The sequence below is a fragment of the Saccopteryx leptura genome, chromosome 2 (genome assembly GCF_036850995.1).
Source record: "Saccopteryx leptura isolate mSacLep1 chromosome 2, mSacLep1_pri_phased_curated, whole genome shotgun sequence".
NCBI classification, from domain to species: domain Eukaryota; kingdom Metazoa; phylum Chordata; class Mammalia; order Chiroptera; family Emballonuridae; genus Saccopteryx; species Saccopteryx leptura.
In genome coordinates, this window is record NC_089504.1 from 275,899,159 (window position 1) to 275,922,598 (window position 23,440).

The 23,440-nt window shown below is 35.8% G+C and overlaps 1 protein-coding gene across 1 annotated transcript in view; it reads right to left on the bottom strand.

The window, feature by feature from the left end:
- The window catches only part of LOC136390836 (membrane cofactor protein-like), a 31,253-nt gene extending 8,252 nt beyond the window's left edge, over nt 1-23,001 (bottom strand). The window contains exons 1-6 of the mRNA XM_066361864.1: nt 22,964-23,001; nt 19,817-20,002; nt 18,989-19,088; nt 13,793-13,878; nt 11,596-11,793; nt 3,611-3,790 (exon numbers count right to left, since the gene is read on the bottom strand). Coding sequence (XP_066217961.1) covers nt 3,611-3,790; nt 11,596-11,793; nt 13,793-13,878; nt 18,989-19,088; nt 19,817-19,970 — 718 coding nt within the window. The 5' untranslated portion in view covers nt 19,971-20,002; nt 22,964-23,001. The remainder of the gene's footprint in view (nt 1-3,610; nt 3,791-11,595; nt 11,794-13,792; nt 13,879-18,988; nt 19,089-19,816; nt 20,003-22,963) is intronic.
- Nucleotides 23,002-23,440: the final 439 nt, after the last annotated feature.

A 23,440-nucleotide genomic window follows, 5' to 3' on the forward strand; every position in this document is an offset into this window, starting at 1 on the left:
TTCCCGGCCAGGGCACACAGGAGAAGCGCCCATCTGCTTCTCTACTCCTCCCCTTCTCCTTCCTCTCTATCTCTCTCTTCCCCTCCCGCGGCCAAGGCTCCATTGGAGCAAAGCTGGCCAGGGCGCTGGGGATGGCTCCATGGCCTCTGCCTCAGGCACTAGACTGGCTCTGGTCGCAACAGAGTGATGCCCCAGATGGGCAGAGCATCCCCCCTGGTGGGCGTGCTGGGTGGATCCCGGTTGGGTGCATGCGGGAGTCTGTCTGACTGCCTCCCCGTTTCCAGCTTCAGAAAAAAAAGAAAAAAATTAAAAATAGGCATACTTTCTGAACTTGCATTTCTACTTCTGAGAATATGACTTAAATATATGTTTACACAGGTGCACAGGATATATGTGCATTCTTATACATAAGAATGTTCACTACAATTTTATATTTTATAATGGAAACCCTAGAAGTTAAATAATAATAATAATATGATCAGAGTAAATATATATATTTAAAATATAACATCCAGGTAGTATTATTATATCAAATAATTTGTATCCTTTTCAGCTTAATCTTTATTATATGCGGCTTAAGTGTCTGTTTGTCGCCGATAGCTTATTGGTTGCTTGCATAACTGTACTAGCCAATGGGGTGAAGTTGCCATGGCTGAACGCAAATTGAGCAGGTCAGGGGGAAGGTGAACATTTGTTTGCATTGGCAATCATCTGTTTTACATAAAAACTACATCTTAACGTAATTTCTTTTAAGAATGCCTCCTAGAAAATACAGCACTGAAGAGGAGAGAAAAGGAGCTAAAGCTGCACAAAAATGGCTTTCTCGACAAAAAGAAACCACTCAGCAGAGAAAGACAAGGCTTGCTTCAGTCACAGAGCAAATGTGTCTTTCTCGGCAAAATGAGACTGATGAACATATAGAGAAACAAGGCTTGCCTCAGATGCAAGACAAAAAAGCCTGTCTCGACAAAATGAGTCCCTTGAACAAAGGCAGGAAAGAAATGCAAAAAAAAGACAGAGTAATGCTGACTGAAACGCAAAAAGGATTAAAACAGTTTTCTTTGACATGTGAATTAACATTTTCTTATTTAAATCACCTTTATTACTGAGCTAGCAGTGGCTCTTAAGAAATGTACCGCCAGTGGTTTCCTTCATTGCACTCTACTTTAAGCAATTAAGCAAGTAGAAGGGGGAAACCCCGTGGGGCACTAAGCAAAGGGGCGTCCTCGCTGCCTGCCCTGGGTAATTCAGTTTGAATTAGCAGACACCTTTGCACAAATCATTTTAATTACAATTTATAATATCTAGAACAGTGGTCATTTCGTATGACCGCCGGGCTTTCTAGTATTTCATTAGCATTTTTTATATTAGCACAATCAGATCTACTTTATCACTATTATATGTTGCTATTGGTCCTTTGTATAGTTTTTTCAAACTAATAATGAAAAATTGATTAATAATACCATGAGGAGTTCTGATTTTTAAAAGGTATCCCTGTTGGCCTAACCTGTGGTGACGCAGTGGAAAAAGCGACAACCTGGAACGCTGAGGTCACCGATTCAAAACCCTGCACTTGTCTGGTCAAGGCATATATGGAAGTTGATGTTTCTGCTCCTCCCCCCTTTCTCCCTCTCTCTCTCTCACTCTCTCTCCTCTCTAAAATGAATACACAAATAAATAAATAAATAAAAATTAAAAATATAAAGTATTCTTGTCATTTCTCTTCTTCCTAAGCTTTTCCTCACAATCAATTCTCACCTCTACTTTTAAACAGTAAATTGTATCAGTGTTTTATATATCCTTTATAAATTTTCATAGTCAAAAAAGGATATCAACAAACATAGTATTCCACAATGCATATATCCACTAGGATCATGTGAGTAAATACGGATGGGTCAACGAGTACAAGCTTCACATGTAATTTTATATATCAGTTCAGCAAAAAACCATCTCTTCTCCCTCAAACCTCAGAGTACTCAACTAAGATAATCAAGGAGGCTACCAGGACCTGGCATATAGAAATTACTAAAAAGGTGTTTTAATTACCATGTCAACATGCACAACTCCCCTCAGTCCCATAAAGTATTAGAACAACAGAAAATATACAAGCAGATTAGAAGACAATAATTAAGATTTAAGTTCAAAACCCTCAACAATTCCTTCCACTATATCAAAATAATCTCTCAAGTCTTCAGCAGAGCAGCCAATGAGTAGTCCATGCAAAAAGTCCTCCATTTCATTGCAATAAATAACAACTTTTCTTGCCTTTCAGTTGGTATGAGATTTAGTTCCTGTTGCCAAATAGAAATGCTCAGAAAAGAGGAAAAGAATAATTGTATGATGAGGGATAATTGCGGTGGGGGTTGTAGAAATACCAGTCTTGTTCTAGAGACAGGAATTTGCCAGTTCAAATTGTACTATATACAAAGAATTGAACTGGCAGTCTGGGAATTGAAACACAATTCTGGGCTGGGATGATGCCTTTAAATGTGTCAACAAATCACTTTTTTAAAAATTAAGTGAGAGGCGGGGAGGCAGAGAGACATACTCCCACGTGTGCCCCAACTGGGATCCACCCAGCAAGCTCCTACCAGGCAATGCTCTGGGTCCATTGCTTGGCAATGGAGCTACTTTATCACCTGAAGCAAGGCCATGGAGCCATCCTCAGTGCCAGGGGCCAATGCACTCAAACCAATTGAGCCATGGCTGCAGGAGAAGAAGAGAGAGGGAAAGGGGAAGGTTGGAGAAGCAGATGGTTGCTTCTCCTGTGTGGCCTGACTGGGAATTGAACCTGGGACTTCCACATGCCAGGTTGATGCTCTACCACTAGGCAATGGGCCAGGGCCAAAAAAAATCACTTTTGAAATGAATATAAATAGTAAAATTGGTGACAAAACAAAACAAAAGCATGCATATTGGAAAACAAACATCATAGACCTTGCTTTCACTAACATCAATTGGAGCGCTTCTATAAGTCATATGTGAGCTTCCTGTCAGAGGTTACTATATGTCAGGAATTGTGCTAAGTGGTGTAAGTTCAAACAATTTAATCTTTCTTAATCACCCAGTGAGAAAGGCATTAAACCATTTTCCTTGTAAGTAAATACATTGGAAGTTTAACTTGCCCAAGTTTACATACTTGTTTATATCTGACTATGGCAAATAATTTTAGAATCACTAAGAATAAACTAAAATAGCTGTACATAGATTCTTCCTCCTTTTATTACTAACAGTGATGAATGATTGTCAATATCATGAATTTAAAGAAATTTTGTAAAATGTAAGTAGGATGTTACTAAATTTGAATGACTCAAAGTAAGAGCTTTTGTATCGACAAGAACTAACATTGAAAAATATAGTAATGTAGGATAAATCCCTTGGGTATTATCATTTTTTCATTTCTATAAATGGTGCCTTTCATTCTTTACTTATGAAGGTAAATATTCCCAGGATTCAATTTATCCCAAAAAATTGTTGCTATGTGACATTTATAAAGTGCTCTATGAACACATACAAAATCACAACAAATTGCTTCTTTTCAATGGTCTCTATCATTGATAGTTAATGACAAAGAAATAAAAACTTAAAACACAAGAAGGAAAATATGTACCTTTACATGTTGGCATCTTAGGCTCCCAAGTATTGTTTCTACCACATGATATTGACTTGCTGCCATTAAGGAGGAAACCTTCGAGGCATTCAAATTCAATCACATCTTGGTAGAAATATTTCTCTTTCCTTTCTGATACTGATCTTCCATGTTTGAGTACTGGAATGTCACATGTGATCTCTAAGAAGCAGAGAAATACCCAGAATTAATAGAAAGTTGCTTTAAAATAGTACCAAAAAAAAAAAAATAGTGCAAAGTAGCCATTTCCAGTGGAAAGATACGAGGAATGATGTTTATTTTAAAAAAAGAAAAATACATTTTTTGTGCATTTTAATTCTACTTAAACAGATTTAGAGAAATCTGATAACTTCTTTTCCACATAGAACAAACAGTTATTATAATTTATTGGTTTCATACATTTTTTATTTTATTGCAAATTTTAAGAAAAGTCTACCAGATACAATTTCTGGGGAAGTTCAAATGCAACTTTTGATACTTTTTGGCTTTAGAGAGTTTTAAAATTTCATGCCCACACTGATCACAATATGCTGCCCTTTTAGAAAGGCAGAAGACTCTTGTGGGAAAGCTGAAACTTAACCGTTGACAAGAAGGTAGCCATGCAAAGACATGCAAAGAAAAATTTTAGGTATCAGCAACACATATGAACTGGGCTCTTCAAGAAACAGAAAGGCCAACAAAGTTAAGGTCTTGTTTTCCAACCATTTTAGACTGCAACCCAGAGTTTAAAAAAAAAAAAAGAACAAAGTTTAGATTGTAAACCATTACATAAACACACAAGGCTGATATTATTGTTGCAAGTTAATATTTAGACTTCAAACTCTGGTATTTCCCAATCTACTCTTCTTCTCAAGAAGTAAAATCCTGGTTATGACCTTCTAGATTGATTTCAGAATCCAGTAATGGGTTTGGAAGAATTTGGAAAAAAACAAAAAACACTGGTGAGGGTAGAAAGAACAAGAGAGCTTCTTATGAGATTAAATCTGAGCAAAGATAAGGGCCCACAATGCACCGAGCTTTAAACCAGGAGAGTGCTCTTCCTCCCTGCATTTGGATCTGAATTTCCATCAGGTGTCTTTCCCTTCAGCCTGAAGTACTTCCTTTTGCAATTCTCACAGTGCAGATTAGGTAATGACAATTCTCTTAGATTTACTTTTTTTCCTGAAAGTGTTTTTATTTCACCTTCAGTTTTGAAGATTTTGCCTTGACAGCTATATCTTGGTTAAGTGTTTTATTTTCCTTTCAGCATATTAGCAATAGTATTGCCTTTTAGTCTCCACAGTTCCTTAAGGTAAATCAGCAGTCATTTTTACTTCAAGGGGTGGAGCAATGTTTGGTACGCCCACAGAATGGTATAAAAACACAGCAATAAAAAAAACCAAGCTGCTGAATTATGCAGCCACAGGAATGATATTCAAATGTACTTTGCTTAGTAAAATAAGCCATACTCAGAACAATATGATCCCATTCATGATATTCTGGAATAGTAATACAATAGAGATTTCTGTCACACTAGCTGCTTTTTCTTTTATATTTTGTTTTCAATAGTTTTTCCATGATCTGTTTAGTTCAGTGGGGTTTTTTTTTCAGTTAAAAAATATATTTATCTTGCTAGGTTTATTAAATTTCCTGGACTAGTGGGGTTGTTGTTTTAGATAAAATTTCAATATTTTTGGCCTGTATTTCTTCAAATAATTTTCTACATGTTTCTCTTTCTTTTTTTTCTGAAACTCCAATTACAAGTATGTTTAACTGCTTGCTACTCTCCCACAGTTCTGTGGGATTTTCTCATTACAACCTCTCTTTTCAAATCGTGTTAGATCTGCTTTATCATGACCTTTTCACTGTTGTGCCCGTCTGTTGTCAACTCCACCAAGTATTTGCTTTGAAATTGGGTTTACTGTATATAATTTACATCCAGTGAAATTCACCCTTTTAATTGCACAGCTGTATTAGTTTTGATAAATACAAGTAACTGTGAAATTACCACAATAATAAAGCCATGTAGACTGACCTGTGGTGGCTCAGTGGATAAAGCGTTGACCTGGAATGGCTAAGGTCACCGGTTCAAAACCCTGGGCTTGCCTGGTCAAGGAACCTATGGAAAATGATGCTTCCTGCTCCTCCCCCCTTCTTTCTCTTTCTCTCCCCTTTCTAAAATGAATAAATAAAGTCTTAAAAAAAAGTTTAACTACCACACAAGATGATTTATTAAAAAATAAATAAATAAATAAAGACATGTAAAAGTTCCATTATCTCCTAACATTTCCTCATGCCACTGTGTGATCAAACTCTAGTCCCTGCACCAATCAGCCAACCACGGCTCTGTTTTCAATCTCTATTGTATTATTTTTCCAGAATATCATGAATGGGATCTTATTCTTCTGAGAATGGCTTTTTTCACTAAGAAAAATACATTTGGTTTTATTTCTGTGGCTGCATCATTCAGGAGCTCTTTTCTTTTTATTGCTATGTATTTATACCATTGTATGGATGTACCAGATTTGTTCCTCTATTCACCAGTTAAAGAACATATGGGTAGTTTCCAGAGGGGTATGATTACAACTAAAGTGAGTGTACATATTTTCATACAGGCTTTTAGGTGAATATGTTTTCACTTTATTTGGATTTCCAAGTGTGCAGTGAGTGTATGTCAAACTTTGTAAGAGATTGTAAAACTGAGTTCCAGTGGTCATACCACTTTGCATTCTTACCAGCAATGTATAATAGTTTTATTTGTTCCATATCCTTGCAAGTATATGCCATTGCTAGACTTTTGTTTTTGTTCATGGCAGACATTTTAGAAGATTTTTAGTGGCATCTCTTTGTGGTTTTAATGACATGTTTGTAATTACTAATGTTATTGAGCAAATTTTCATTTTCATTTACTTTTTTGTCATCTGTATATTATGTTTGGTGAATAGGTATATTAAAATCTTTTGCCTATTTAAAAGTTTTGGATTATTCTCTTATTGTTGAGCTTTGAGAGTTCTTTATTTATTGTAGATAAAAGTCCATTACAAGATGTGGTGCTTTGCAAATGTTTTCTCCCTATTGTTTTATTTTCATTTTCTTAACAGTTTTGCAGACCAGAGGTTTTGAGTCTGGAATATCCAATTTATTAACATGTTTTGAAGAATCATGATTTATGGGTTGTATTTAAAAAGTCTTTGGTTAGGTCAAAGATATTTCTTGACTTTTTGTAAAAAAAAGGTCTTACAGTTTTAGTTTTACATGATAAGTCTATGACCCATTCTGAGTAAATGTTTGTGTATGGAACTAACATAGTTCTGATTTTTTTTTCCCTGCACCATTTTTGACAAAATAATCATTTTTTCCCCACTAAATTGATTGTAAACCTGAGGTGAAAATCAAGGAGGTATATATACAAAGGTTTAAATCTGGATTCAGTATTTAGTTCCATTGCTCTATATTGTTATCCTTTTATAAATGTCACACTGTCTTAATTATATGCCTTATATTATGCTTTTTATAAACTTGGCATCAGGTAGAGTGCATCCAACTATATAACTATTTAACTATTCTAGTTCTTTTGTCATTCTACATAACTTTTAGAGTCAGTTTATCAATTTACAAAATGTTTTGTTGGAATTTTTATTAGGATTGTCCTGAATTTATAGGTCAAATACATAGAATTGATGTCTTTATTATACCGAGTCTTCTATTTGATGACCAATATATATCCCTTCATGTGCAGTGTGGGGCAAAAGTAGGTTTCTTGTTGAGTGCATAAAACATAGACTTTATTCTTGTCATATTATTTATTAATTATTATATTATTTTCTATATGAACAACTGTAAACCTATTTTTGCCTCACCCTGTATTGAGGTCTTCCTGAATTTCCTTTATTAATACTTAGTATTTTTTTTAGGATTCAAATTTTTCACACAGATTTATATGAAAGTATTTTATGGTTTGGAGGTGTTCTAAACAGTAATTTTAAAATGTCAATTTCTAGTGGTTTGCTGCTAGTATATAAACATACATTTGATTTCCATAGGTTGATCTTATTTTTTGCAACCTTGATAAAACTAAAATCTTTGAAAATTTCTACACAGACGATTGTGTCATAAGCGAAGAAATTATTTTATTGCTTCTTTTCATTTTGATTTATACGCCCATTTCTTTAGTTGCCTCGTTGTAGGAGCTCCAGTACAATGTTGAACAGAGTGGTAAGAGGGAATGACACTTTCCTTGTTCCTACCTTGGCAGAAAACAAGTAAGTTTTTACACCATTAAGAATAATGTAAGCTGTAAGATTTTTGTAAATGCCTTTTATCAGGTTGAGATGTTTTTTTCCTTTTATTCCTAGTTTGCTCTTAAGTGTTATGACAAGATGATGAGTTCTATCAATTGCTTTTGGGAAACATCTAGTAAGATCTCACATTGTTTTCTTTTTTTATAGTCTCTCTCTCTCTCTCTCTTTTTTTTTTTTTTTTTTTTTTACAGAGACAGAGTCAGAGAGAGGAACAGACAGGCAGGAATGGAGAGAGATGAGAAGCATCAATTATCAGTTTTTTGTGGCAACACCTTAGCTGTTCACCGATTGCCTTCTCATATGTGCCTTGACTGTAGGCCTTCAGCAGACCAAGTAACCCTTAGCTCAAGCCAGTGACCTTGGGTCCAAGCTGGTGAGCTTTGCTCAAACCAGATGAGACCCTGCTCACATTGGTGACTTCGGGGTTTCAAACCTGGGTCTTCCGCATTCCAGTCCGACTCTCCATCCACTGTGCCACCACCTGGTCAGGCTATAGTCTCTTGATATTGTAAATTATATTGATTAGATTTTGAATTTGAAACAACTTTACATTTATGCAATAAATCCTAATTAGTTATAATGCATTATTATATATGGTGGGATTTAATTTGTTGATCTTTTGGTTAGAAGTTTCTATAATATTAAAGTATTGTTTATAATAGTCTTGCAATATTTTTGTCTCTGGTTTTGATATCACATAAATGTCTTCATAAAACAAGTTGAGAAATATTCCCTCCATTTTTATTTCTTGAAGAGTTTTTGTAAAGATGCTATTATTTATTTGTAAAATGTTTGGTAGAATTCCCCAGGTAGGCCATCTGGATCTGTAGTTCTTATTGTGGGAAGGTTTTAAGTCTGTTTAATAAATATAGGACTATATAGGTCACCTACTTTTTAAAATAGTTTTGGTATTTTGTATGTTTTAAAATTTTTTCCTTTTTGATTGTATGACTACCTTGATGGGCTACTACCATTTTACTAACAAGAAAAATGAGCCTTAGAGAGATTAATAAACTTAGCCAAGGTAACCCAACTAAGTGGCAAAGCACGGTTTGGAAGTTAAAGAGGTTTTTGGCTGTTTGTTGTTTTTAAATATGCTCCCATGGTTAAAAGTGTTTTATTGACCTGTGGTGGCACAGTGGATAAAGCATCGACCTGGAAATGCTGAGGTTGCCAGTTCGAAACCCTGGGCTTGCCTGGTCAAGGCACATATGGGAGTTGATGCTTCCAGCTCCTCCCCCCTTCTCTCTCTCTCTCTGTCTCTCTCTCCTCTCTATCCCTCTCTGTCTCTCTCTCTCTCTCTCCTCTCTAAAAGTGAATAAATAAATAAAAAATAATTTTAAAAAAGTGTTTTATTAAAATGTTGGGTGAAGGTTTAAGGTTGATGTCATTGCACTCAATATTTTCTTTTCATCCACCTCTCCACTCCCTTCCCCTTTGGCAACCATCAGCTTCTTTTCTGTAGCCATGGGTCTTTTTCTGTTTGGTTTGTTAATTTGTTTTGTTGTTTTTGATTTCACATGTAAGTGAAATCATGTAATATTTGTCTTTCATTTTTATTTCACTTAGCATAATACTGTCTGGTCCCAACCATGTTGTCACAAATGGCAAGATTTTATACCTGTTTATTGCTAAGTGATATTACATTTTGTGTGTGTATGTGTTTATGTATGTATAAAGTCTCTCTCTCTCTCTCTCTCTCTCTATATATATATATATACATATATATATATATACATATATATATCACACTTTCTTTATCCAGTCATCTATCAATAGACACAAGTAATTTGTTTCTTTCAAGGAACTTGTCAATTTCATTTAAGTTGTTAAATTTATAGGCATAAATTTTTTTCTTGTAATGTTCCCTTATTATTCCTTACATCTGCAGGATATTTAGTGTCATCTTCTTTTCATTCTTGATATTGGTAATAAATATCATCTTTTTTACTTGTCATTCTAGCTATAGGTTTATCAATTTTATCAATCTTCTCCAAGAACCAGGTGCTAATTTTATTGATTTTTCTCTATTATTATTTCTTCAGTTTCATTGATTTCTATCTTTATTATCACCTCTATGTTTTGAGTTTAATTTGCTCTTCCTTTTTACTTTCTTAAGGTGAAAGTTCCAGATTATTGACTTACAATTTTTTATGATGTATTTTATGCTATAAATTTTTCTCTAAGCAGTGCTTTTATTGTATTACACAAATTTTGATTCTTTCATACATTGCATTTTCATTCTTTTTGAATTCAAAACATTTCTACTGTATCTTGTGACTTCTTTTTTGATTTATTGGGTAGTGAGAAGTGTCTTACATGGTTGTTAAATACCGATCATGAGCTGCTTGACAGCAGGGATACATTCTGAGGAATGTGTCATTAGGCGGTTGCATCATTGTGTGAACATAATAGAGTGTATTTATAGATCCCTTGATGGTATAGCGTACTATTGTAACTGTAAGTGCTGTGCTGTATTTTTATATAACTGACAACACAGTAGGTTTGTTTACACCAGTATCATCACAAACTCATGAGTACTGCATTGTGTTATAGCATTATGATAGCTATGATAGGAAATTTCTAGGTGATAGCAGCTCCATAATAATCTTATGGGACCACCATCGTATATACAATCCATCACTGACTGAAACATCACTATGAGATGCAAGGCAGAATTTGAAGATTTAAAAATTATCTGCTTTTGATTTCTAAATTCATTCCATTATGACTATATAATGTACCCTGATTTCAATTCTTTGAAATTAAAAAAAAGTTATTTTATTGTTCAGAATATGGTCTATCATATAGAACATTCCATATGCACATGTAAAAAGAAAATATTTTGTTGTTATTGAGTGATTCCTTTCTCCCAAGAATCAAATATCCTTCAGTGTATCCCTGCTTTTGGTTATTCTCTAGTGCCTTAAACATTGTTTTTTAAATATGTATGTCCAGAGTTAATTATTGTTATTGGTAAGAGAGGTAGTCTTTTACAACTCACTTCAGCATTAGCTATAGCTATGTCTCTCAGACGTTTTATAAAAACAACTTTATTTTTTAGCCAGTGTATGTTGAGTTTTTGTTTCTTTAAAGCAAAAAGTGATAACTTATACATGTACACACAGTGGTTCATGTTGTATAAACTGGAATGTCAAGACTACGTTGGTGGTGGGGAATTCTACAACTAGAACTATTTTTTTTTTTTTACAGAGAGTCAGAGAGAGGGATAGACAGGGACAGACAGACAGGAATGGAGAGATGAGAAGCATCAATTATTAGTTTTTTGTTGCACGTTGCAAGACCTTAATTGTTCATTGATTGCTTTCTCATACGTGCCTTGATCGTGGGCCTTCAGCAGACCGAGTAACCCCTTGCTCAAGTCAGCAACCTTGGGTCCAAGCTGTTGAGCCTTGCTCAAACCAGATGAGCCCGTGCTCAAGCTGGCGACCTTGGGGTCTCGAACCTGGGTCCTCTGCATCCCAGTCCGATGCTCTCTCCATTGCGCCACTGCCTGGTCAGGCTAGAACTATTTTTGATTCAAGTTGACATATACTAAATTAACTAAGAAGTCAATTTAACAGGAGGAAGAAGAACATACAACTATTTTTATAGTTATATAGGTAAAACTATTTACAAAGTATTCCCACAGTATTTACAAATGAAGAAGGAAATAAATGAAAATACCTTTACATAGAGGAGGCATAAAACTCCAAAGGCCAGTTGCCATACAAGTAAGCGTGCTCTTTCCAATAAGCATATATTTCTCTGTTCCATTTGGAGAATCACAACTATAAGTTATTTCTTCATTAAATACAAATGTATCCTTGTGGCCATTGGTGTATTTTCCATTTTTTATTTTTTCAGGTGTTTTACAGAAAACCTCTTAAAAAGAGATAAAAGAAGAAATAAGAGGAAAAAGGAAAGATGAAAGATTAAGACAACATTAGTAAAATCCTATGAACCACCTTCAATAAAATTATTGACATATGATTTCTATGGTCTACTTGTGAATCCAATCATTTAAGTTTCTATATATCACCCCAACGTCAAACCATGTAGAAATAAATGTTCAAAAGAAAACTCATTTTCTTTACTATCTATATGAAATACCTATATTTACCTATAAGGTCATGCTAAGTTTTGTTCTAGTCATTATAAAAGTTGCTGGAGCCTGACCAGGCAGTGGCGCCATGGAGGAGCGTCGGACTGGGATGCGGAGGACCCAGGTTTGAGATCCCGAGGTCGCCAGCTTGAGCGCGGGCTCATCTGGTTTGAGCAAGGCTCACCAGCTTGAGCCCAAGGTTGCTGGCTCGAGCAAAGGGTCACTTGGTCTGTTGTAGCCCCCCGGGCAAGGCACATATGAGAAATCAATCAATGAATAACTAAGGAACCGCAACAAAGGATTGATGTTTCTCATCTCTCTCCCTTCCTGTCTGTCTGTCCCTATCTGTCCCTCTCTCTGACTCTCTCTGTCTCTGCCACAAAAAAAAAAAAAAAAAGTTGCTGGAAATTTAATGAGAAAATATGCTTGTGATTAAAGATAAAATTCACTGCTAATTAAGAAATGCTTTATAATTTATAAATATATCCATTTACTAACACATTGGTTCACAATAATATTAAGAAATTGCCTTCACTTTTATCCTTGTAAAGTACAGTGCAATTTACCAGAAGCTATAAATTGTGTTACTTCAGAACAGATTGAATCTATATGTCTTCCTTTAGCCAGATTATGAAGAGATTTATAAAAATGTAAAACAATGCCACTATTCTCCGTATTTGTTTTGGGATTTTTTTTATTTTGTGTAGAAAACCCTTGGAATATTTTACAATGTATTGAGTTTACTATTTTAAAAAATAAATTGACAAATAATTACTTTAGAAATTTCTCAGTTTTAATTCTAGTATAATGAATGTCAATTGGCATAATCCACATAAAGCAAAGCTCTTTGGGGTCTTTGTTAATTCAAAAACATTAAGGGCAAACAAATGTTGGTAAGAATGTGGAGAAAAAGGAGCCCTCCTGCACTGTTGGTGAGAATGTAAATTGATGCAGCCACTATGAAAAACGGTTGTGAGGGTCTTCAAAATATTAAATATAGAAGTATCATATGATACAGAAATTCCACTTATGGGTATTTATGGGAAAAAAACAAAAATATGAATTCAAAAGATAGACACACTCCTAGGATCTTGGTAGCATTATTAAAATTTCCAAGATACGGAAGCAACCAAGGCTTCCATCAATAGATAAATGGATAAAAAAAGATGTGAGATATTTATCTATGTGTATATATGTATACATATATAATATACAAAACTGCATACACATATAATGGAATATTATTCAGCCATAAATAAAAACGAAACACTGTCATTTCCAACAGCATAGAGGCACCTAGAAGGTATTATGCTAAGTAGAGTAAAGCAGACACAGAAGTAACTACCATATGATTTCACTTTTATGTGGGATCTACTATAAGAAACCAAACAAAACAGAAATAAACTCATAGATAGAGAGAACAAAATCATGATTTCAAGTAAAGGGGGCTGGGAGGCTGATTAAATAAGGTGAAGGGGAATTAGAGGTATAGACTTTCAGTTATAAGAGATAAGTCACCAGGATGATGTAATGTACAGCCCAGGGAATATATTCAATAGTAATGGAATAAATTTGTATTGTGACAAATGTTTCCCAGACTTATTGTAGTCATTACATTGTAAGGCCCATAAATATTTAATTACTATATTGTACATCTGAAACTAATATACTATTGTATGTCAACTATACTTTAATTTCAAAAAAGTTAGCATAAATATGTCTCAAGGTTACAGTGATTTGGAATTGCTGATCTAAATTCTAAAGTGAAAATTTACTTACTTTCACATTTGGGGGCATCACCATCCCAAAACATTTTTGTTTCATTAAATTTACAGTTCAGAATTTGTTTACCAACTAAGTGATAACTAAATGAAAAAAATAAAGAAAAGGTTACTTTTTTTTCCCTCAGTTAACCAGATGTATATAAAAAGAGGAAAATTTCACATAGTTGTTTTTCCACACTACATTAATTTGCAGGGACATTTTCTTAATTGACATAATATAATGAAAATTCTAACTAGATCTAGAATTTGATCCTTTTTTGCATTTGAACACTTGCTGGCTAAGACCAAAGATATCTAAATCTGTTATGCCTGACAGTCTGGCCTCCTTGCTATTTCTGGTAATTGCATATCTATCTTTGTTCCTTGTATTCTGCTTAGTCAGGACAACAAACAGAGACCAGGCCCTAGAGCCTGCCTGACTGCATTTGAGACCCAGCTCCACAACTGACTTGTTATTTGAGCTTGGGCAAGTCCCTTAAATGCTTCTCTTTTTTCCTTTCCTTATCTGTAAAAAGAAGATAACAGTATATATCTCATGGTGTTGTTTTAGTATTAGATGAGTTAGTATCTGACACATAGAGAGTGTAGGTAAGTTTTAGTTTTTATTAATACAGCCATACCTCAAGAGATGTTATGGGTTTGATTCTAGACCACGACAATAAAGTGAATATCACAAAAAATCGAGTCATACAAATGTTTTGGTTTACCCATGCATACAAAGTTTTATGTACACTATCCTGTAGTCTATTAAGTGTACAATATCATTACATCTAAAGAAACAATGTTTATACATTAATTAAAACATACTTTATTGCTAAAAAAAAATGCTAACGAACATTTGAGCCTTTAGCTGAGTTGTAATATTTTTGCTAGTGGAGAGTTAAGCCTTGATATTGATGAAAATGCAATATCTGTGAAGTGCAACAAAGCAAAGAACAATAAAATGAGGTATGCATGTCGTCTTTAAATCAGGATTATTTTTAGGAATAGCTGATGCATCCTACTTAATAAAATCTTCTCTGATGGTTTAAATTCACAGTTCTTTCTTATTCTGGATTCTCCTTGCAGTAATCATGAATAACTATACTGCTCACAAAAATTAGCAGATATTTTATAGCTTCATATTCATTTTGAAATATCTCCTAAGTTTTGTGAGCAGTATATTTGGTACTTTCTATTTACTATTTTGCTTTGACATTTCTCTGTACATATTATGTTTCTCAATAATGTTATAATTTCTTTGAGAAGAATTTATGTCTTAAATATATCATATCCCTCAAAATCCTTTAGCAGTCTCTCTCTGTAACTATTAAACAGATGTTCCATTATTTTTATTTGATTAAGTTAAAAATAGTGAAACTGCTTGTACATAGTTCCAATTGGTTATTACATCAAGGTTCATTTTCTCCATATTTGATTGTTGAAAGAAAGACTTCTGAAAAGTTGAGTGGGAAGCACTAGGACTCTGACTCTCTAAGTAGACAACAATTTCAATGGCAGAATCTGCTTGATGTAACTGTTTTGGAAACTCTGGAAACTATTGAAGGCTTGTGACTTCCAGGAAGACTCCAACAGTGAATATAATTTCAGCTTTTAGGAAAACAGCAGTTACACATTCTCACTGTTGACAATGTAGCAGGAAGCTGTGTGCATGTTCTTGGAGCAGCTTATAGCAGCCAGATGGGCAAAAAAGCCCTGTCTTACCAATCTCAAGGCTCTGTGCTCTGATAACTGCTTCTGATCACAAGGAAATGGACAAAAAGATGGGCAGCCATTGTCGTGACATCTCCTCCCTCTTTAGCCAGCCATTTCTCTCTAGCTGAAATGACTTTCTGGGGACTTAAAGATCCTGCACCCTTTCTTTTCCTACTTCATGTTTTTCCTTTCCTCTCTCAGGAGCCAGACATTAAAAACACAGATCTTCAAAATTACTGCAAATATATGAAAGATTAGAAATTGAGTGCATGTACTCAAGAAAAGGCTCATAAACAACCTGAGAAGACCTTCAATTTACATCTCAGGCTGTTCTTCAACACAGAGACACCCTACAACAATAAAAAACACAGAAACAATAACAAAACCCAGCAAGGTTTAAGGAAGTGGAAAAGAATGATCACATTATTAAATTGAAATACAGTATTCTATCAAAAAAATCACAAGGCATACAAAGAAAGAGGAATGTATGGTCCATTTTAAAAAAATCAACAGAAACTGTTCCTGGTAAAGTCCTCATGGCTGATTTACTAGACAAAGACTTTAATTAACTATCTTAAAGATGCTCAGAGAACTAAATGAGGAAATGAAGAAAGTCAAGAAAATGATGTGTGAACGAATTAAAATATCAATGAGACATAAACCTAAAAAAAAAAGAAGATATTCTCGGTTCAAAAGTACAACTGCAATTAAAAATTCATTAGAGAGATTAAAAACAGATTTGATCAGGTAGGAGAACAAATAAGTGAACATGAAGTCAGGGTAATGAAAATTATTCTGTCTAAAGAACAGAAAGAAGCAAGAGTGAAAAAAACTTAACAGAGCCTAATGGAGCTGTGGAGTTCCATCAAGCAAATCAACATTTTCATTATGAAAACATCCAAAGGAGAAAGAAATGGGGAATATATATATTTGAAGAAACCTTATCTGACAACTCCCAAATTTGATAAAAGACATGAATATAAACATCCAAGAGCAAAGTGACCTACAGGTAAAATGATTTCAAAGTGATCCACACTAAGCCACAACATTTGGAGAACAATTGATTCTCCAAATGTGCATGTCTCATATCTGTGGATTTAACCAACCAAGAATTGAAAATATTCTTAAAAAGAAAAAATTCATTTTTTCCATAAATAAAATAGTGTAACAACTATTTCTATAGTGTTTACATTATATTAGGTATTATAAGTAATGTAGAGGTGATTCAAAGTGTATTGGAGGATGTCTGTAGGTTATATGCAAACACTATGCCCTTTAATAAAAGAGACTTAGGTTGGTAACCACAGGGTGGGTATGGGGAGTGTTGGGAATAATCCCCCATTGATACTTAGAAACTATTGTAATTAAACTTTCAAAAACCTAAGACAAAGAGAGAATCTTGAAACTAGGAAGAGAGAAATGAGTCATCACACACAAGAGACCCTTAATCAGATAATTAGTAGATCATCAGAAACTCAGAAACTTTGGAACCCAGGAGACAGTGGGCTGATATACTAAAAGCACTAAAAGAAAAAAAACAACTACACTTGAAACCAAAAATACTCTATCCAGTAAAACTGCCCTCAAAAGTGTGAGGGAGAAAAAGACAGTCTAAGGTAAACAAAAGCTGAGGGAGTGTGTAGCCACTAGAACTTTCCTGCAAGAATTTCTAAGAGTCCTCCAAGATCAAATAAAAGGACACTAAAATTAATTCTGACCCATATGGAGAAATAAACATCACTAAAGGTAAATACGTGGGCAATTATAAAAGGTTGTATTATTGTTACAATTGTTTGTAACTAATTTTTGTGTTCTGTACAACTTAAGAAAAAAATACATTTAAAGAAAACTATTATGAGCATAAAAACTAGTATCATATTACTGTAACCTTTTTTTCCCCAAGTGAAAGGAGAGGAGAGAGACAGATTCCTGCCAGCATCCTGACTGGGATCCACCCTCACAACCCCCTTCTGGGGCCTATGCCCTGCCTGCTCTTCTTGGGCCATTCTCTTTTAGCACCTGAGGCAGATTCCACGGAGCCATCATCAGCGCCTGCTCGGTGCTGATGTGCTTGGACCAATCAAGTCATGGCTGTGGTAGGGAAAGAGAGATACAGAGAGAGAAGGGGGAGGGGGATGGGTAGAGAAGTAAATGGTGGCTTCTCCTGTGTGCCCTGACTAGGACTCAAACTGGGATATCCACATGCTGGGCCAACACTCTACCACTGAGCAAAAAACAGTTAGGGCTATAACTTCCTTTTTTAACTGCAAATCTTGTTTTCTATATAACTTAAGAGCTAATGAATTTAAAAGAACTATCAACTTATGCTCTTATGCTTTGGAACAAGCATAAAAAGATGTAATTTGTGAAGTAACAATGAAATGAGGTAGTTACAGAGCTATAAAGGAGTTAGCCTTTTGTGTCTTAAACTGGTATACATTCTAATTTACATTGATGTAACTTTAGGCTTTTAAATGTAATCCCCACAGTAATCATAAAAAAAACAGCCATCAAATATACACAAAAGAAAATGAGAAAAGAATTCAAATATTTTATTACAAAAAGACAAACAACAACAAAAAAAGACCATAGCAATGCAGGAAGTGGACAAAAAAAGATATCAGGCATATAGAAAGCAAGTAGCACAAAGACAAATGTTCCTCCTTATTACTAACTAGTTTACACTTAAGTAACAAACTCTCAATAAAAAGAAAAATGTTGGCATAATGGATCAAAACATATGATTCTACTAATGCTGTCTACAAGAGACTGATTTGAGATCCAAAGAGAAAATTAAGTTGAAATGAATGGTTAGAAAGAGCTATCCCATGCAAACAGTTATCCCCAAAAGAGCAAGGGTGGTTATACTAACATCAGATAAAACAGATTTAAAATCTAAATAGTTTACAAGAGACAAAGAACTTTAAATATTATTAATTAAAAGTACATATAACAAGGAGATATAACAGTTATAAGTATTTATGACAGCTAATGACAGACCATTAAAATATGTGCAACAAACAAAATTAAAGAAACACATATTGATACATAACACTCATTTCTACAATAATAAGACTTTAATACTTTACTCACAATAAAGGATTGAACACCAGACAGAAGATATGTTAGGAATTATTAGAGAACTTCAACAACACAACATTTCTGTTAACCCTCCTTCAACTCTGAGAATTATTATTTTTAAAAATAAAGTATACTTTGTTGTCAAGAATAGTCACAATGATTACATTTGTGATGCTTACAATAAGCTTATTATTACATATAAAAAGGCTTATATAATTTGGCTTTCATCACATTAAATTTCTTTCTATTAAGTACATATCTTTTCACTCTCCATAAAAAGCACCAAGTTGATTGGCTACAAGTACAACTTGACACACAGAAAGCAAAATAAAATCGACATTATGGACATGCTTAAGAGAGAAAAACAATATAGAGCTAGTAACATTTACCTCTTTTTCTTTAAGAAACAACTTACCCATAATCACAATAAAAGTGAATGTCATTACCAAATTCAGTGCCACCTTGTGGGTAAGTTACTAGACCATTTTCGATTTGTAGAGGAACACATCCACCTTCTAAAAAGATATTTCAAATTTATTTTTTATACAAATTTCAAAATAGTTTTAAATCAAAATCAAAATTCTATACTTTTTTTTTCAATTCATACAACATTATTTTCCTCAGCTAACTATTATAAGGAAAAATATAAAATTCACCTTTACCCAATCAACCAACTGCCCACAAAGAAACTCCTGGGAGATTTGTCAAATCCTGAAAATCTGTGTGGCTACCTAACATCTATTTTCAGATGAGAAAATCATCATTGCCTTACCATGTATTTTTTTTAAATGCTAAAATAAGCATATATGCATACAAAAGAAAGTTTTTTGGCCCTGGCTGGTTGGCTCAGTGGTAGAGCGTCGGCCTGGCGTGCAGGAGTCCTGGGTTTGATTCCCGGCCAGGGCACACAGGAGAAGCGCCCATCTGCTTCTCCACCCCTCCCCGTCTCCTTCCTCTCTGTCTCTCTCTTCCCCTCCCACAGCCAAAGCTCCATTGAGGCAAAGTTGGCCTGGGTGCTGAGGATGGCTCTGTGGCCTCTGCCTCAGGCGCTAGAGTGGCTCTGGTTGCAACAGAGCGATGCCCCAGATGGGCAGAGCATCGCCCCCTAGTGGGCGTGCCTGGTGGATCCCGGTGGGGCACATGTGGGAGTCTGTCTGACTGCATCCCCGTTTCCAACTTCAGAGAAATACAAAAAAATAAAATAAATAAATAAATAAACAAAAGAAAGTTTTCCATTACTTACGTTGACAAGCCTCTTCAAGTGGGTGCCATGTGCCATCTGCCTTACAAAATGTATTGCGGGGCAAAGGTACTGAATAAGAGTATCCTGGTTTACAATCAAAATATATTAGCTCTCCAGTAAAATATGCATGTTTAGCGTTTCCCCTGAGTTGCATAGTTTTATATGTTGGTAGAGTAAAACATGTATCTAAAAATAAAAAAACAAAAACATAAAAATAAAATATGCACTCTCTTTCACCAGCAGGGACTGTGGCCTGGCAGCAGGCAGGTAGTACAGAATAAATAGAAAGGTCCTTGGCATGATATTAAATAATTGTTCCCTGCTTTTATCCAAGTTCTTAGTAGTGGATAATGTGCCACATGTGCTTTGAGTAACATTCTATTAGCATTTGGTTTGTTGGGGAATAAGTTCAATTTTTATTCCACAGTATATTTAAGAAACAAAATCAATGTCTTAGGTCTTGAAAGTATTTATATAGATGTATGCACCATGTCCCTTGTTCTAAATTCATTTCAAAACTTACTTTTCTCCTCAAAAGTCTTCTATAGTATACAGCACACTGCTCAAATTACCCTTTCACAGTTTGAAACAAATTTATGATCACTTGTACTTCAGGCTCAATCTCTTCTCAAGAGGCAAATTCCTTGAAGTCAGGGGTCATATGCCTACTTCTACTACTATACTCTACCCAGTACTCAAGAAATGCTAGGGTAAGGGGTGATGATTAAATAAGCATTCTGTATTTCATAGGTGGAAATAAATACAGATTAAAGTATTTTGAAATATAAGAATTCACTTCATAGATTTTGTATTAGTGAAATGAGCATTTTATATAAGTAAATATATGCCATGTAAATATCACAATTAACTACATTAAATTGCACAACAGGAAAAAAAAACCCCTGCTTTTTTGGACATTATTTTAAATATAATATTGATATAATCTCCCTTCACTGATCAATGAATCATGCATTCCCTCAGAAGCTCCCTGAGGTAGATCCAATATATCCCTACAATAAAGCTACTACATTGTTATGCTTTTAGATTTTTTTACTTATTTTTTGTAGCTCTTGTGCTCCCTGGTATAATTTTTATTTCAGCAATTCCTCTTCTTTTAAATTATTTCAAAACCAAACACTATTAGAATAATTATGTAAAGCAATGTGGTGGAGCTACACCAAGTAAAAAAAAAAAATGCACAGGCCCTTCCTATATGGTTAAAGAAGTAAGGAGAAAGGAGATAGATCTATTTTGATTCCCAAGGAATTTTTCATTTCTTACTCCCTGGACTAGTCTTAATGGTGAGACAAATCATAAGACCTCTATAAAAAAGTAAAATTCTATTCTTCTTTTACATGACGGACTAAATTGGAAAATTTTTTATCTTTACACAGTCCAACATTTCTTTTCCACGATACCCTAAAATCGACTTACTGGCAAAATGTTTTCAGCATTCCCACTATACTGACCTTGATATCTAAATGTTCCTCAAACAGCTGTCCAAGACAAAACAAAAGCAAAAAGCAACCCAAAGCCCTAGTAATTAACAGCATTGTTTAAAAGGGGATTAGTATAGAGGTGAGTTTTATTAACATTATATTTACTGAACACCTTGAGCTAGACATTCATACTTACAATAGGAAAACAAACATGAGCTATACATTCTATGCAATTCTGTTCAGATACAAATGCACATCATCATTCTAGAATTTCCTCGAACCATCAAGAAGGAAATCATATAACAGAGTGTCTGTGATTAAATTATGTAAGTATTCTTTGCTTTATGCACTCAATCTCAGAAACTATCCTGAAAGCACAGAGAAAAGAGGATTGCTAATATGACTTTCCATACAATACCATACTTTTAATATATGGTAAATGTATATATATATTACTCATTCCATTCAATGAAACAGATATCAAATTTAGTGGATGCAGCCTTTTGGTTTATGAGCTGTAGGGGAAAACCCATATTACTATTACTTATTACTAATTTCTTACGATTCTCATTTCTCACTTGGTTTGGCTACCAGTATCTTTCAGGGCGTTTCAGCTCTTCCCTTAAAGAAAACCCAACCTAATGAACACAAGAAAAACATTGTCCAAAAGACATTTGGGAATAGAAGAAAATATGGTTTATATTGTATGGAAATAGAAAGGCAAATCCATGGCTTAAAAAAATAAAAAATAAAAAAGCAACAGCCCGCAAACGAATTGGCAATACTATTTGAGGGAAACAAGCAACCCATTACCTTTATGTACAAAACACACTGCGCTACCTTCCTAATTCTTCTAAATCTCAGCGCCCAGACAGGAGCTCTCACTTAAGGGTTCCACGAACAAAATGCGCTCCCCACATCCCGTACAAGGCAAATAGTGATTTTTCTTGCCCTACACTCCACACCTCTGGCCTGGACACTTCCATAAAGCGCACACACCGCGTAACACCTGACCCCCAGTCCCCCAACCAAACCCAATGGGGCACAAACACCCCGCTCACCAAGGCATCCCCCGCGCAGGAAACACAGCGCGAACACTCCCTACCGGCACAGCACTGGCCCTAGCAACATCCCCAAGCAAAGGGCACTCCACAGCCAGCCCTGACTTTTAGGGCTTCCCATCCTGATTGACTCAGTCCCCTAAAACCTGCAAGCCTTTGCTGGAGACAAAGATTCACCCTGGTGAACACCCCGCGGCGTCCGACGTCCCGCGAGGCTCAGTGCGGACCGTCAAGCAGCTCTAACCGCGGGCACCGCCGGGTCCCCACGACCCGGATCCGCCACAGGACAGCCCTGAGGATCCGTGGCTGAGCCTTGCGCCCCAGCCCCGCACCGCCCGGGTCGACCAAGCCCCGTGCCTCCGACCCCACAGGCCGAACGAATCCCCCGCCCTGGGCTCTGGTTTGCCTGCTCCCCCGCCCGCTCCAGTCCACCTCTGAAGTGCACACCTTCCCCAACGATCCATCTACCGAAGGATGTTGGTAACTGGAGTACTAGGGACACCAAACTGATCCCCACAAAGCACCACGAAAAAGAGACACTCTCAGGGCGGCGGGGAGGAGTCCTGCGCATCCCGCAAGACGCCGTCATTTTTCTGGACATCAGCCGGAAACCGAAGGGACAGTGAGCATTTATATAAATATGTTACCTTTTCGAACGCGGGTACCAGACGCAACAATCCCCAGACTCACAAAGGGTTAAGTGACAGCAGGTGGGTGTGACCTGCGCCTCCGACTGGGGTGGGCGGGCCCAATCCGAGAGAAGAAAGGCGGGGCCCGCGCGGGAGTTGGCAAAGTAGCACATCTGGCTTGTCTTTACCGGGTTCTAACACCTCAAGTTCTGTTGGCAGCTCTGGACAGGAAACTAGAGCTGGCCAAGTCTTCACGGTGCCTTTCCTCTAACCCTGGATATAAGAACAAAGCACACTGACCTGAAAACACAAGCCCAGAGCCTAGTAGACAGTGGGTCACCTAAGGGCAAATACCCCCCTCGGGTTCCACTTTTGTCCTAGGGGCCCCAGACTGTCAGTAGTGCCAGAGTCCTTGCTCAAAATTGACATTAATCAGGCATAATTAGGGACAGTGTTTGAGATTTCCGTGGTTGAATGCCTGCCACAGAATCCCGT